Raw genomic sequence first — 15,649 nt, 5'->3', positions numbered from 1 at the left:
CTTTTTAAAAAACCATTCTCACCATACTTTTATCAATTTCATTGCTTTCCCCACAGGGTGATCTTTTGACCTTCTGTGGAAGGCGGGATCCACTTAATTTTGTTGGTAGTTCACTAATCTGCTCTTATTTCCTTCTGTCTGCTTTCTTTGGTTTTGTTATTCGTTAATTAAATTTCTGAGATTAGTTTTTTTCCGGAGGAATTTTCAGCTCCTCCTCTATTTTAATACATGCATTTAAGGCTCAACATTTTCCCCCTATGTGTGTATCTGTTAAAATCTCCAGTTCCAACGGAGTTTCAATCTTTCTCTGTCATCGTTCAATTTTCGCTTTATAAAATACAAACTGAAGTTATTACTTTCTGGTACCTTGAAACTCTTATCATTACGAAACGTGGCCCTATGCCAAGTAATGTTTTTCCCCCTTAAAGTTCACTTGGCCTAATACTGATATGAGAAATTTTATAATGATAGGAATAATTTGAGGCTTAGGATGATGACCGACATCTTCCCGTACAAAGGATTTCCACTCGCTCTGCAAGGGTCAGAAGATGCCAACAATTCACTTTCATGCAGTTTCAAGGACTGACGTTTGCCAATGAAGGCCCAGTTTCCTTTTGCTCCTATTCCTATGGTGGAGCTCTTTGGGGTTTACTAGGAAGCATCTGTGGTAAAAAAAAAAAAAAAAAAAAAAAAAAAGGATTTACGTGCTTTAGTCCCTTGAGCATATCGAAAGTGCTACTTAGCTTCTCGGCTTTTCGTGAACAGAATCTACACTCTTCTAAGTGCTGAGATGACGTGCTAAAATGGCAAGGCAACTGCAGGAGACCCTTTCAGGGATCCCTGGAAGTGAACTAGAATAGTCGAGCACTTCCGCATCAGGGGCGTGGCTTTGTCTGTTTTCCGCTCCGACCTTAGGCGAAGGGTAGTCTGGAGAGCCTTGTGGTCACCGTAGCCGCAGCGCGACGCAGGTTGGCCCCTGCGGTCCAGACCTCCGTATAGTCTCGCACTCCGCAGCGACTGTAAGCCCCGGCTGTAAACGTTTTCCCCTGCGGCATTCTGGGAAGTGTAGTCCAGGAACTCCGAGTAGTCGCAGGTACTTCCATTCAACACGGTGGTGCTGGTGAATTCTGGGAAGTGTAGTCCAGGAGCTCCGGTGACGGCAGGCACTTCCGCCCCAGGAGGACGCCGTAGCAGCCATCTTTTCTCTGATTGTAGGGTTTCAGGTCCGCTGTTCACGACCCGTTCAAACTTCCCCGGAACGCACCCGGGGCCAGCAGCCACCAGCCTTTCGTTGGGAGAGAAAGAGGAGCAGCGGCTAAAAACGGAGGTTAGATGGCCGAGGGGGAGGGGGGTGATTTGCGTTCTCCTGGGCGGAGCTTCTTCGCGTTGGGGAAGTTCCCGGCATGGGGCGGGTTCTGGTTGTGCTTCTCCGGGTTAGAGGGTGTCCCGGGCTCTCTGCACCTGTGTCCTGGCTCCCCACCTACGACCTACCCCTCTTCATGCGGTATCGCATTGGGTGAGTTACTTAATCCCTCTATGCCTTGGTTTGCTGTTTTGTAAAAGGGGAGTAAAAGTAATACCTTCCTAATACAGTGCCGTGGGGAGAAAACCAAGATAGTACAAGCAAAAGATTTAAAACTACCTGGCGGGAGTGTTGTGGTTATTAATACTACTGTAATTATCCGAGAAGCGCCCGTTTCTCAGCCTCTGCGAGCCCAGGATGCTGAATTGTCCTGGACTCCTGACCTTTTTTTGGAAGGAGAGGGTTGCTTCTAGTTGATACCGGGGAATGTGATTTATTGGGCATGGAAAGAATACTGGTATTTCACAACCTCCTTTCCTTCCCCAGCCCTGACTTCTCAACGAGCACTGCAGGGAGGAGGCAACAGAGCCCCACGTGAGTAGGACTTGCCTTTCTTCTACCAAGATAGTCACGTAAACTGGAGAAAGTGTGGGACACGCACTTGGGCATGGGTGATGATTACAACTGAGCCTTCGTTGCAGAGTTCCATTCTAAAAGCTTTACACAGATGAACACATACCCCCTCACATAATGGCTCTTTGAAGTACTGCTGTTTTTCCTACTTAAAAAAAAATTTTTTTTTTTTAATATTTTTAATTTACTTTTGAGAGAGACAGAGCAGGAGCAGGAAGAGGGGCAGAGAGAGAGGGAGACACAGAATCCGAAGCAGGCTCTATCTAGGCTCTGAGCTGTCAGCACAGAGCCTGACCCACGAACCTTGGGTATCATGACCTGAACCAAAGTCAAATGCTTCACGGACCTACGTGCCCCCATGTTTTTCCTACTTTAAAGATGAGGAGAGACTGAGGTGGAGAACATAGCCCATTTGTCCATGGGCATCCAGGTAGTAGGAGACAGAGCGGGACATTCTGAAGCCATCACCTGAGTTCATGAATCTCTTTGATATATTCTCCTTGAGCATAAGGGACTGGCTAGAATCATTGTGAAAACATTTTGGGACTTGACTGCAGGGACCTTGAGAGCAAGGTTTAGGGTATTCTAAGAATTTCTTATATTTTTTTAAACCGTTTTTTAAGTGTATTTATTTTGAGAGTGCGTGCGCACAGGTGGGGGAGGGGGAGAGGGAGAGAGAATCCCAAGCAGGCTCCTTGCTATCAGCGCCGAGCCCTGCTTAGGGCTTGATCCCACAAACCATGAGATCATGACCTGAGCTGAAACCTAGAATCTGATGCTTAACCTACTGAGGCACTCGGTGTCCGAAATCTCTAAAGTAGATTTTTGGTCTGTGTCATTTGTTTTAAATAATATACATATTTTTTAATTTTTTTTTTTTAAATTTTTTTTTCATCGTTTTTTTTTTATTTATTTTTGGGACAGAGAGACAGAGCATGAACGGGGGAGGGGCAGAGAGAGAGGGAGACACAGAATCGGAAACAGGCTCCAGGCTCCGAGCCATCAGCCCAAAGCCTGACGCGGGGCTCGAACTCACGGACCGCGAGATCGCGACCTGGCCGAAGTCGGACGCTTAACCGACTGCGCCACCCAGGCGCCCCTATTTTTTAATTTTTAAAAGTTTATTTGAGAGAGAGAGCAAGCACAGTGGGGGAGGGGCAGAGAGAGAGAGAGAGAGAGAGAGAGAGAGAGAGAGAGAGAGAGAGAGAAAATCCCAAGCAGGCTCTGCACCATCAGCACAGAGCCTGATGCGGGGCTCGAACTCAGTGTGAGATCATGACCTGAGCCAAAGTCAAACACTTAACCAACTGAGCCACCCAGTCGCCCCTAAATAATACTTATATCATAGAAGTAATCTAATCATTATGGAAAATACAGAAATGCATATAAATACAAATGTTAACTACCCATAACCTTGGAATGTAACAGTAACAACAACAACATTTTAGCCTGTCTGGTTGCTCTATGTATATTTGTGTTTAGTGGAGGTTGCTTTCTTTGGTCCAGGTGGGATACTGCAGTGCTCCTGAAACTGTGGCCCACAGAGCAGTGGCCTTGGCATCACTTGGGTAGAAATGCTCATCCTTGAGCCCCTTCTGAGACCTTTTATTTAAACTTTCTGCCCATGGGGCCCAGGAATCTGCATTCCAGCAAGATTCTGGGGAGATTCCTATGCACGTGAAAATTCCAGAAGCTCAGGAAAAGGCTCTTGTCTGGAAGCTGAGACCTGGAAAATGGACCTTGCTGGAGGTCACAGATAAAACTGAGCTGGGTACACCATAGCCCCGCTCAGTCCAGTGGTTTCTCCCCCCCCACCCCCGACTCGTTCTTGTCAGCTGTCATGTCTGCTTGCAGTGTATTGACTTGAGCAGAAGGCAGCTGGCAAGTGTAGAGTCAAACTGGAAGGAATTAGAGGATGTGTGTAATTGGGGAGTGAATTTGTTGCCATCTTTTGTAATAGAGAAATTCTTCTGGAAGTTTGAAGATCAGCTAGTAGTTACTGTTAACATAAGATATTTTTGCTATACTCACCTTTATCAGAACTACTGCTATTATTACTATTCTTTTTTTTTTTTTTAATGTTTGTTTTTGAGGGACAGAGCGTGAGTGGGGGAGGGGCAGAGAGAGAGGGAGACACAGAGAGAGAGAGAGAGAGAGAGAGAGAGAGAGAGAAAATCCCAAGCAGGCTCTGCACCATCAGCACAGAGCCCGACGCAGGGCTCGAACTCACGAACTGTGAGATCATGACCTGAGCCGAAGTCAGACGCTTAACCGACTGAGTCACCCAGGAGCCCCATTACTGTTCTTATAGCTATGACTATTTCCTATTTTCTTTCACCTTTTTTTTAAATATATTTTTTAAATGTTTATTTATTTTTGAGAGAGAGGGAGAGAGGGGGAGAGAGAGAGAGAGAGAGAGAGAGGGAGGGAGGGAGGGAGGGAGGGAGGGAGGGAGGGAGAGAGAGAATCCCAAGCAGGCTTCACTGCCAGTGCAGACAGAACCCGATGTGGGACTTGAACTCAGGGACCGCAAGATCACCACCTGAGCTGAAATCAAGAGTTGGACACTTAACCAACTACGCCACCCAGGCACCCCTCACTTTTCTTTTTATGTACCTTCAAACTTCTAGAAAAGTTGCAAAAATAGCATAACGAAGTCTCATATCTTCATCGGATTCATCAGTTACTAACTTATATTTTGCCTATTTGCTCTGTCAGTGAGTGTCAGCCCCAAACCACCAGGGACGTCTCTGTAATCAAAGCATTAGGTTGGTTTCAGCTTGTGGAAGCAAGGAAGCCCACACACCCAGGGTGTCTTGGTAAGAGGCTATTAAGTGGCGCTGCTTACAGGGTTTTTGCCTTGTGTTAACTGAGTTGGGGAGTTTTAAGCAGTGAGAGTTTGATCTGGTTTGGATGCTGTCAGGAAGCAGAAGCAATTTGATGACTGAATGTTGTAATAATTTTTGTCTAGTAGGTGGGAGAAACAAAATGAGACTGCAGTTGTCACTATTAATAAACTAGTCACTCATGTTAGCTGGGGGTGGGCTACAACAAAGAATGTCTTTGTGTCTGTGTTACAAAGTGTCTCATCTTTTTAAAAAAAATTTTTTTTAAATGTTTATTTATTTTTGAGAGTGAGAGAGAGAGCATGAGCAGGGGAGGGGCAGAGGAATCAAAGGATCTGAAGCAGGCTCCAGGCTCCGAGCTGTCAGCACAGAGCCCAACGCAGGGTTTGAACTCCTGGACCGTGAGATCATGACCTGAGCCAGTTGGACGCTTAACTGACTGAGCCACCCAGGCGTCCTGTGTCTTGTCCTCTTCCTGTGCATCATGATCACTGAGTGGCCCTGTCAGATTCTCACTGATCGGTGGCAAACACCAAGCTCTAGCTGTTTGCTGCTGTTAGCTTTCAAGGCCTCCCCCCCTTTTTTTTTCCTCTTTCACAGCTTTATCATACTTGTATATTGTTATGTTTTTTTGCTGAACCATTTGAGAGCGAGCTATAGACTGATCAATATGGAATTAATTATGATAATGTACTGTTACCTAATCCACAGTACAAATTTCAGTTTTTTTCAGTTTTTCCAAGAAAGTCTTTGAGAGCAGTTTCCTTTTTCTAGTTCAGGGTTCAGTCCTGTGATGTGTGTTGAACTTAGTTTTTGTTTTATTAGTCTTTATTCTAGAATGATTCTGAGGCGCCTGGCTTGCTCAGTCTGTAGAGCATGCAACTCCAGATTTTGGAGTTAGGAGTTTGAGCCCCTTGTTGGATATAAAGATTACTTAAAACTTGGGGCGCCTTGGGTGGCTCGGTCAGTTGAGTGTCTGACTTCGACTCAGGTCATGATCTCTTGGTTTGTGGGTTCATGCCCCATGTCAGGCTCTGTACTGACAGCTCAGAGCCTGCAGCTTGCTTCAGATTCTGTGTCTCCCTCTCTCTCTTCTCCTCCCCTGCTCACATGCTGTCTCTCTCTCAAAAATAAACATTAAAAAAAAAAAAATTTAAAAACCTTGGGGCACCTGGATAGCTAGTTGGGTAAGCGTCCGACTTCGAGTCAGGTCATGATGTCACAGTCCATGAGTTCAAACCCCGCGTCCGGCTCTGTGCTGACAGCTTGGAGCCTGGAGCCTGCTTCGGATTTTCTCTTTGCCTGTGTCTCTGCTTCCCCCCTGCCCCATTAAACATTAAAATAAACATTAAACATTAAACGTTTGAAAAAATTTTTTAAAGGTTACCTAAAACAAAAAGATAGAATAATTCCTCAGACTTCATTTATGTAATTTAGAGGATGGTATTCTTGAAGAATATTGGCAAATTATTTTGTAGAATGTCCCTCTTTTTTGGTTTATCTGATATTTGTTTATGATTTGATTCAGGCTGTACGTTAGCAACAGGGATGCTACAGAAGTCAGTGGTAAGGCCACCTTCTTGGTGCATCACGGGAGGCACCTGTCAGTTTGTTGGTTTGACCCAACTGCTGGTGTCAAATTTGTTTTCTTGGGTAAGGTGTCTGCCAGGTTCCTGTTTTCCCTTTTGCAGTTAATATTTTATTTATTTATTCCCAAACTTTCACCATTTTTTGGCATCCATTGATGATTTTCTAACTATCTTTCTTTCATTCTACTTTTTTTACCTTGCCTTCTGCCAGAGGGGGAACTTTTTCTTCCTACCTATTTATTTCTTATACATTCCTTTATTTGTAACAGTATGGTTACAACTCAGATGTCTGTCTTTTTTATTTAAATTAGGTCAGGACTGTCAACCTATTTTTTGTTGTAGAAGCTTGGGTTTTATTAGTTTTCTTTATCTCCATGCATACTTGTCAAAAGTGCACTTCCTGCTTAAAAAGAAACTTCACTTGGGGTGCCTGGGTGGTTCAGTGGGTTAAGCATCTGACTTTGGCTCAGGTCACAATCTCACGATCCGTGAGATCCAGCCCTGCTTCAGGCTGTGTCCTGACAGCTCGGAGCCTGGAGGCTGTTTTGGATTCTGTGTCTCCCTCTGTCTCTGCCCAGACTCTCTCTCTCTCTTTCAAAAATAAATAATAAACATTAAGAAAAAAAGAAAGAAACTTCACTTATTTTTGTAACTTTTATAAAAAGTTGGCCATGTCTCTCTAAATATTGTCGTTGAGGTTTCAAATTATTAGGAAGACAACCGGAGATGTGGAGCAGTTAATAAGACTCTCACCTGACAGAGTGACAACCTTTGATCTCTGTGTATTTTAACAATATTCTCTCAGTAGAGAGAATCTAAACTATAGAGTCTTATTCTGCAGAATGTGTCCCTGCATTTGCAAAGAAATAAGGAACTGGCAGGGCTCTGGGAGCTTTCCACCTCTTCGTTGGTAGTGTTATTCTCCCCCACTTGCACATGACAAAATCGAGGCAGAGAGATGTTAATGATCTGCCCAAGATGACACTGCTACTGAATAGCCTAGCTGGGATTTCAGCCCATGCACACTGACTCCAGAGCCAACTCTTACTGGTGCGGTCTCAATATATATCATACCCGGGATAAGAATTCCTACGGGGATTCCCTGTAGCGGAAGCTACAGGGGCACTGTGGTGGAGCCATTTTTGTGGTTGGGCAGCTGTTCCTTGAACTACTATGGAAGGGATAGAGGGCGGGTATCTGGTATACATGTCTCATTCTGCTTGTGAAGGCTTGTTCACCTGCGCCGTGCCGAGGAAGGAGTGCCCTTGCTGATTCACAGTGAGCCGTCCCCTAGGTTAGTGACTACCTGACTGATTGCCACTGACTTCTTTCTCCTTTCTCAGTCTGTCTTCCTAGGATTCTGTTTCTCCAGAAGGAAAGGGAAAATGAGCTTGTTCAAGGTGAGTAGGGCTTGCCTTTTTTGCTGTTAAAAATGTCCTTTTAGTCCTCCAAGGCTGGACATAAGTTCTTCTCTCTTTAGTTTTTATTTGTCTTTTAAATTTGTTAAAAAAATTTTTTTTAACATTTATTTTTGAGAGAGTGAGTGGGAGCTAGTGGGAGAGGGGCAGAGAGTGAGGGAGACACAGAATCCGAAGCAGGCTCCAGGCTCTGAGCGGTCAGCACAGAACCTGATGTGGGGCTCGAACTCACAAACCACGAGATCATGACCTGAGCCAAAATCAAAATCAAGAGTAGGACGCTTAACTGACTGAGCCACCCAGGCATCCCCATCTTCATTTTAAATATAAAGAAAAGGGGTTGGGAAAAAGGTACCTGCTTAAGTTCACACAAGAAAACCAGGGATCTGGAGGCAGAGTTGTGGTGGTCAAGTGAAGACAGGTACAGGAGGAGTGTTTCATTCAGGGACCTGGCGTGCCCTTTGGATTATTTCCACACAGAATGCTACTTCTCACCTGATCCCACCTCAGTGGGACGGCAGGTGCCATCAAACAGTGCTGTGGCTAAACTGTTAAATGTTCCTGGGGTAATTGACAACGTTAGTTAAAAAGTAAAACCTTTTTAGTATAGGATACAGCGATTCAAATTCTAGGGAGTTTGCTTTTTGTAGTGTTCACTGAGAGGGCCGGGTGAATAGACAAGCTTTCCTTTCCATAGCAACACTTTTTTTTTTTTTTTTTTTTAAGGTTCTGTATTTATTTTGAGAGAGCGTGAGTGGGCTAGGGGCAGAGAGAGAGGGAGAATCCCAGGCAGGTTCCATGTTGTCCGTGCAGAGCCTGATGCAGGGTTCGAACCCAAAACACCGTGAGATCATGAGCTGAAATCAAGTCGGATGCGTAACCGACTGAGCCGCCCAGGTGCCCCTCATAGCAGCACTTGTGACGAGGCTGCGGGAAATCCGCGTGTGGCACTGGTGGGGTAGGAGCGGCGCTGGGAAACCTACACATTGCTCAGGGGCCAGAGCAACTTCCCCCCCATCCTTCCCACCTCTCGCAGTGGACATCGGGTGTAAGATGGAGGTTGTGTGTGTTTGTCGTAGGAGGCAGTGACGTTCAGGGATGTGGCAGTGGCCTTCACGGAGGAGGAGCTGGGACTGCTGGACTCTGCCCAGAGGAAGCTGTACCAGGATGTGATGTTAGAAAACTTCAGGAACCTGGTCTCCGTGGGTGAGGACAGCCCCCCTCTGGAGTATCTTTGTGACCTTTGGGGGCTCTTGAGATGGTTCTCTGAGTTTGGGGATTGAAATTTTCCATTTCCTACGGGACACAGGATGTCTCTGGTCTTTGTGAACGGGATCTTTCAGGTCTTTTTTATTTGGGTTTGGTAAAGAACTATAAATGGACTATGTATACTGCTACGCTTTGCCTATTCGATTTCAGATTTCACTCCTATCCCATTAATGCATTGTAAAACTGGTTTATTGAGGTCTGTGAGCAACTTTGAATGAAATAAATAGAGTAGAGGATATCAGCTTCTGAGGACGCATTGCAGCAAAAACTGGCTGAGTGCAGGAGTGTGTGAGGGCCAGTGGGAGGGATTTAGTGAACACGGACATTGGTCAGAAATAGAGCATTCAAACGTTGTTTCAACAGTACATATCTTTAGGTATGTATTTGGGTCATGTTAGCTTTTGGGTCATGATTTAAAACAGGTTGGAAAAACACAACTTTCGATACCTCGAATCTGCAGTTGGAACTCAAAAAGTTTCCAGTAAATTTCAGTAAATTTTAGCCCTCGTGTGTTCGTTCTTTGTTTTTAATTTTTTTTTAACGTTTATTTATTTTTGAGAGAGAGAGAGACAGAGCAAGAGTGGGGGGAGGGCAGAGAGAGACACACGCAGAATCTGAAGCAGGCTCCAGGCTGTCAGCGCTGAGCCCGATGCGGGGCCTGAACTCATGAACTGTGAGATCATGACCTGAGCCGAAGTTGGCCGTTTAACTGACTGAGCCACCCAGGCGCCCCTCTCATGTGTTCGTCCTAACTCGTGACTTTGCATGTTCTTAGGACACCAATCCTTGAAACAAGATAGATGGCGTATAGAAAGAGAAGAGAAGCTTTGGTCGATGAAGACGGCAGCCCAGATGGAAAGAAATGTGGGTAAGAACCAAGCACGTGTGAGTTCTCAGTTTCCTGACCATCCTTGTTGTTTCTCGCCACCCCTGTGCTGTTGCCTGTGCCCGAGTTGCCACAGCTCTTTCCTGGATTGTGTGACTCCTCCTACAGTCTGTTCTTCGAGTAGCAGTCAGTGATCCTTTGTAACTTCAGGCCAGGTTAGGCTAGTCTTCTGCTCAGAATTCTTTTACGGCTTCATTTACGTAGAATGAGAACCACTGACAACAGCCTCCGGAACGTCCTCTGTGGTCTGCCGTTCATCCCCCACTTTTTGAATACGTCCGTCCTCCCTCTTGCCCCATCTTTTCTGCCTACAGCGTCCTCTCTGCCGTTCCCCAGAACCGCAAAGGAAGCTTCCGTCTCAGAGCCCTTCACTCGTTCTTCTCTCTGCCTGGAATACTTTTCCACCTGCAATCCTTCAGGCCCCTTCTCTCCTTCTTTTGGGTCACTCAGTTTTAATATCATGTTGGGCTCTGACCGCCCTGTTGAAAATGCCTTCCCCTTTCTACTCTCTGTGCCCTGCTTTATTCTGTGTCTGAGCCCTGGTCCTCATCTCATATATTTTTGTTCATTGCTTATTACCTTTCTCTCCTCACTGGAGTGTAATTTTTTTTTTTTTTTTAATTTTTTTTTTCCAACGTTTATTTATTTTTGGGACAGAGAGAGACAGAGCATGAACGGGGGAGGGGCAGAGAGAGAGGGAGACACAGAATCGGAAGCAGGCTCCAGACTCTGAGCCATCAGCCCAGAGCCCGACGCGGGGCTCGAACTCACGGACCGCGAGATCGTGACCTGGCTGAAGTCGGACGCTTAACCGACTGCGCCACCCAGGCGCCCCTGGAGTGTAATTTTTTAAAGTGGGGGGATTTTTCTGTTTCTTGTTCACTATCCTTAGTGCTTAGAACAGTCCTGGTACGTGGCAGGGGATCTGTAAATATTTGTTGAATAAATGAGTGAGTTCCCTTAGAGGGAAACCTGCCTTCAGTGGAGATAGCTGATAGGTGGTGAACAGATCCACGTGAATAGGGGATATTGCAAACCAGTTTTTGTCTTTAAATGAATTCCTGACCTAATTCCGATGTTTCTGGTGTCCCTGGTATACGTGCGTGTGCATGTGTGTGTTTGCCTTTCTGTACAAATTGACCCGCACCAACTTGTACAGAAACCTATACAGAACCTGCAGCACTGTCATTATAACCAAACTGAATAACATTCTTTCCCTGTGACTTTCCATTAGTAGCAGAGCATATTCATTTGGGGAGGAATTGTTTTGTTTTTTTAATTGTGGATTCTTCTGTCCAGTTAGGCAGCTCCTCCATAGAAGGGAAAATATTCAGTTTCCGTGTCTCTTGTATCAGAGAATGAAAGGTCTCAGAAAATAGCAAGCTTGTGAGTTAGCCTTTCCCTTAAAAGATTTGCCCGACTGCATCCCATTTGCTGCTTCCAAAATCCACAGGTATAATAAGAAGTGGATCTTAACGTTGTTACCTCAGACATTGTGTTTGTGTATGTATTTAAATGTATGACTTTTGAAGGCGTTTCGTATAATGACACCTTTATTGCTTGCGATGATTCTCTAATCGTTTCTGATCTGTTTCTTCTAAATATTGTAAGCTATGGAATTGATTTCCCAGCTCACTAAGAAACCATTCTTCACTTTGAAAATTATTCTTGTTGAAGACCAATGGATCTATATCCAAAATTTTTCCACGCTGTCTTCAAAAGAGTCGGCATTCGTCCCTGGCCTCTAAATTTGATTCTTACTTGGCAGGGTAGTGTGGGGAGGGTGATTAGGGTATATTTAGAGAGATAGTACAGGGGCGCCTGGGTGGCTCAGTGAGTTAGGTGTCCGACTTTGGCTCAGGTCATCCATGATCTCACAGGTGGTGAGTTTGAGCCCTGCGTCGGGCTCTGTGCTGACAGCTTGGAGCCTGGAGCCTGCTTCGGATTCTATGTCTCCCCCTCTCTCTCTGCTCCTCCCCTGCTCATGCGCGTGCGCTCTCCCTCTCTCTCTCTCTCTCAAAAAAATAAAAACATTAAAAAAAAATTTTAGATAATACAAAAGTCTCAGAAGGATCTAGTGCATAAGTCTTCATGCTTTTCTTTCTTTAGCACCTTTGATTTTCTCCTCAGTACCCCCTTGGTGTACTGCTGCCTCTGGTGCCGCCTTTCACTTTCTTAGTAATCTGTTTTTACCTGTCCTTTTCTTATTTCAAAAAATGTTTTATTTTTATTTTTTTTTCAATTTTTATTTACTTATTTATTTAAACATTAATTTATTTTTGAGAGACAGAAAGACAGAGCATAAGCAGGGGAGAAGCAGAGAGAGGGGGAGACACAGAATCTGAAGCAGCCTCCAGGCTCTGAGCTGTCAGCACAGAGCCTGATGTGGGGCTCGAACCCACAAATCGTGAGATCATGACCTGAGCCGAAGTTGGACACTTAAACAACTGAGCCACCCAGGCGCCCCTCAAAAAATTTTTTAAATGTTTATCTTTGAAAGAGAGAAAGAGCACAAGCGGGGGGGCCGGAGAGATTGGGAGACACAGAATCCAAAGCAGGGTCTGGGCTCCGCGCTGTCTGCAGAGAGCCTGAGGTGGGGCTCGAACCCACAAACATGGAATCATGACCCGAGCCAAAGTCGGTTGCTTAACCGACTAAGCCACCCAGGCACCCCTTATTTCAATTTTTTTTTGTTTTAATGTTTGTTTTTGAAAGAGAGAAACAGAGAAAAGAGTGTGAGCAGGGGAGGGGCATAGAGAGGGAGACCCAGAATCCAAAGCAGACTCCAGGCTCTGTGCTGTCAGCAAAGAGCCTGATGTGGGGCTCGAACTCAAAAACCATGAGATCATGACCTGAGCCGAAGTCGGACACTCACCCAACTGAGCCACCCAGGTGCCCCTTCTTTTCTTACTTCAAATACTTGTAAAAGTTCTTTGGCTCCTCTGTCCTGTTCACACTTAAACTGGGATTTATAATTCTAATTCTAATCATCATCATCATCATCATCATCATCTCAGACCTCAAACTGGGATTCATCTATGCATGCGTTTCTTGAGTGCCTGCTAACTGCGACACACTGTCAAAAGCTGTCAACACTGCAACACGCTTGTCCTTAATGATCATGCATTGTGGTGGGAAAGACATGTCATTTCTGACATGATTTAAATGGTATGTCAGATGGCAGTAATTTTGTTTCAAGTAGGTTTCATTGATGCTAAGCGGTTGGGAGTTTAATGGACTACCTCTTGGTTTCTATCAGTATATAAGCCAGAGTATTTCATACTCTGTGGTGAAAAAGATAAGCCGGACCATCCTGAGGTTCAGTAAAGTCTTGTACTGTGTCCTAAGTGTGAAATCTTGACCCTGAACCGTGCTTTCACTTGTCCTCATGTCTGAATTCTGTCCCTATAGGAGGGAACAGTCAAAGTGAGCTGAGGACTCTTCAAGACAGAGGACCACGTGAAGAGCTTTCCTGCTGGCAAATCTGGCAACACATCGCAAGTGACCTAACCAGATGGCAGAACTCCATGAGAAATAGTTCTCAGTTTCACAAGCAGGGTGATTCCCCCTGCCAGCTTGGAGCGGGACTGTCTATTCAAATTTCTGAAGATGAGAACCGTATGCTAAATTGCAAAGTGGCTGGTCCCAGTGGTACTGAAAACTCAGAGCTTCCAATTCTGAGAGTCCAGGACTCTTGGAGGAAAACGTCTTTGACCGAGTCGCAGAGTTATCAGAGCAGATATCAGCAAATTTCCATGAAAAATCATCTGTGTCGGTGTAAACAAGATGTTGACGCGATCGGTTGGATTTCACATCCCCTTAATCATGGAATACACGGAAGTGACAAATCTTATTGCCACGATGATTATGAGAAAGACGGCATGAAGGTTTCAGCATTGAACCAGGATAGTGTGTTTCACACAGGACAGAAACCTTACCGATGTAATGAATGTGAAAAAACCTTCAGTGACCTCTCCACCTTTGATCTTCATAAACAGTTACACTCAAAGGTGAAGTCTCATACATGTAGTGAGTGTGGGAAAGGCTTCCGTTACAGCTCAGTTCTTCGTATTCATCAGAGAGTTCACGTGGGACAGAAAGGCTATACGTGTGGTGAGTGCGGCAAGGGATTCAGTCAGAACTCACTTCTGCAAACCCATCAGAATGTCCACACTGTAGAGAAGCCATTCAAATGTGAGGACTGTGGGAAAGCCTTTGGTCGTAGATCAGCACTTACCGTTCATTGCAAAGTCCACACAGGAGAAAAACCGTATAGTTGTGAGGAGTGTGGGAGGGCCTTCAGTCAGGCCTCTCATCTGCAGGACCATCAGAGGGTCCACACTGGGGAGAAACCATTCAGATGTGATGCGTGTGGTAAAAGCTTCAGTCGGAATTCACATCTTCAATCCCATCAGAGAGTCCATACAGGAGAGAAACCATACAAATGTGAGGAGTGTGGGAAGGGCTTCATTTGTAGCTCAAATCTACACATTCATCAGAGGGTCCACACGGGAGAAAAGCCCTACAAATGTGAGGAATGTGGTAAAGGCTTTAGTCGGCCTTCAAGTCTTCAGGCCCATCAGGGAGTCCACACTGGAGAGAAATCCTATATATGTAATGTGTGTGGTAAAGGCTTTACTCTGAGTTCAAATCTTCAAGCCCATCAGAGAGTCCATACAGGAGAAAAACCATACAAATGCAATGAGTGTGGGAAGAGCTTCAGGAGGAACTCCCATTATCAAGTTCATCTGGTAGTCCACACAGGGGAGAAACCCTACAAATGTGAGGTATGTGGGAAGGGCTTCAGTCAGAGTTCATATCTTCAAATCCATCTGAAGGCCCACAGCGTGGAGAAACCTTACAAGTGTGAGGAATGCGGGCAGGGCTTCAATCAGAGTTCCCGGCTTCAGATTCACCAGCTGATCCACACCGGAGAGAAGCCACACAAATGTGAAGAGTGTGGGAAGGGATTCAGTCGTAGAGCAGATCTCAAAATTCACTGCAGAATCCACACAGGAGAGAAACCATATAATTGTGAGGAGTGTGGGAAGGTATTCAGGCAGGCCTCAAATCTTCTGGCTCATCAGAGAGTTCACAGCGGAGAGAAACCTTTTAAATGTGAAGAGTGCGGGAAGAGCTTTGGTCGCAGTTCACACCTGCAAGCCCATCAAAAAGTGCACACTGGAGAAAAGCCCTACAAGTGTGAGGAGTGTGGGAAGGGCTTCAAGTGGAGCTTGAATCTGGACATGCATCAGAGGGTCCACACGGGAGAGAAACCCTACAAGTGTGGGGAGTGTGGGAAGCACTTCAGTCAGGCCTCAAGTCTTCAGCTGCATCAGAGCGTCCACACTGGAGAGAAACCGTACAAATGTGACGTGTGCGGCAAGGTCTTCAGTCGCTCTTCACAGCTACAGTCTCATCAGAGGGTTCACACAGGGGAGAAACCTTACAAGTGTGAGACCTGCGGTAAGAGCTTCAGCTGGCGATCCAACCTTACCATTCATCACAGAATCCACGCCGGTGATAAATCTTACAAAAGCAATAGGAGTGGTAAGAACAGCAGAGAATCTACACAGGAAAATAGTTGCATAAAATGATTTTTTAAAAAGAAAACCCCAGTGTCCCGTGAATTCTTCCAATCATAAAGTTCAAAAGAACTTGTTTGTTTCACTAAAGTCAGTGTTCAGCCCCAGCTTAACATATCC

At 45.3% G+C, this 15,649-nt stretch overlaps 1 protein-coding gene and 1 non-coding gene across 3 annotated transcripts; one reads left to right on the top strand and one right to left on the bottom strand.

The window, feature by feature from the left end:
- The first annotated feature begins 1,200 nt into the window (after nucleotides 1-1,200).
- Nucleotides 1,201-15,557, top strand: LOC111556191 (zinc finger protein 226-like). Of its 2 annotated transcripts, XM_045045700.1 has the most exons (6): nucleotides 1,201-1,327; nucleotides 1,850-1,897; nucleotides 7,715-7,771; nucleotides 8,869-8,995; nucleotides 9,834-9,926; nucleotides 13,356-15,557. In XM_045045700.1, exons 3-6 carry the CDS (start codon nucleotides 7,757-7,759, stop codon nucleotides 15,539-15,541), a joined length of 2,421 nt encoding a protein of 806 aa, XP_044901635.1. In that variant the 5' UTR covers nucleotides 1,201-1,327; nucleotides 1,850-1,897; nucleotides 7,715-7,756; the 3' UTR covers nucleotides 15,542-15,557. The 2 variants fall into 2 exon arrangements, with proteins under 2 accessions (XP_044901635.1, XP_011288234.3); XM_011289932.4 differs by lacking the exons at nucleotides 7,715-7,771; nucleotides 8,869-8,995.
- Nucleotides 12,530-12,613, bottom strand: TRNAQ-UUG. The gene has a single exon. It is a non-coding gene; the product is annotated as a tRNA-Gln (tRNA).
- Nucleotides 15,558-15,649: the final 92 nt, after the last annotated feature.

Source organism: Felis catus, chromosome E2 (genome assembly GCF_018350175.1).
Source record: "Felis catus isolate Fca126 chromosome E2, F.catus_Fca126_mat1.0, whole genome shotgun sequence".
Classification (NCBI taxonomy): Eukaryota; Metazoa; Chordata; class Mammalia; order Carnivora; family Felidae; genus Felis; species Felis catus.
The sequence above is the reverse complement of the archived record's forward strand: the minus strand, read 5'-3'. Positions and strand labels throughout refer to the sequence as shown.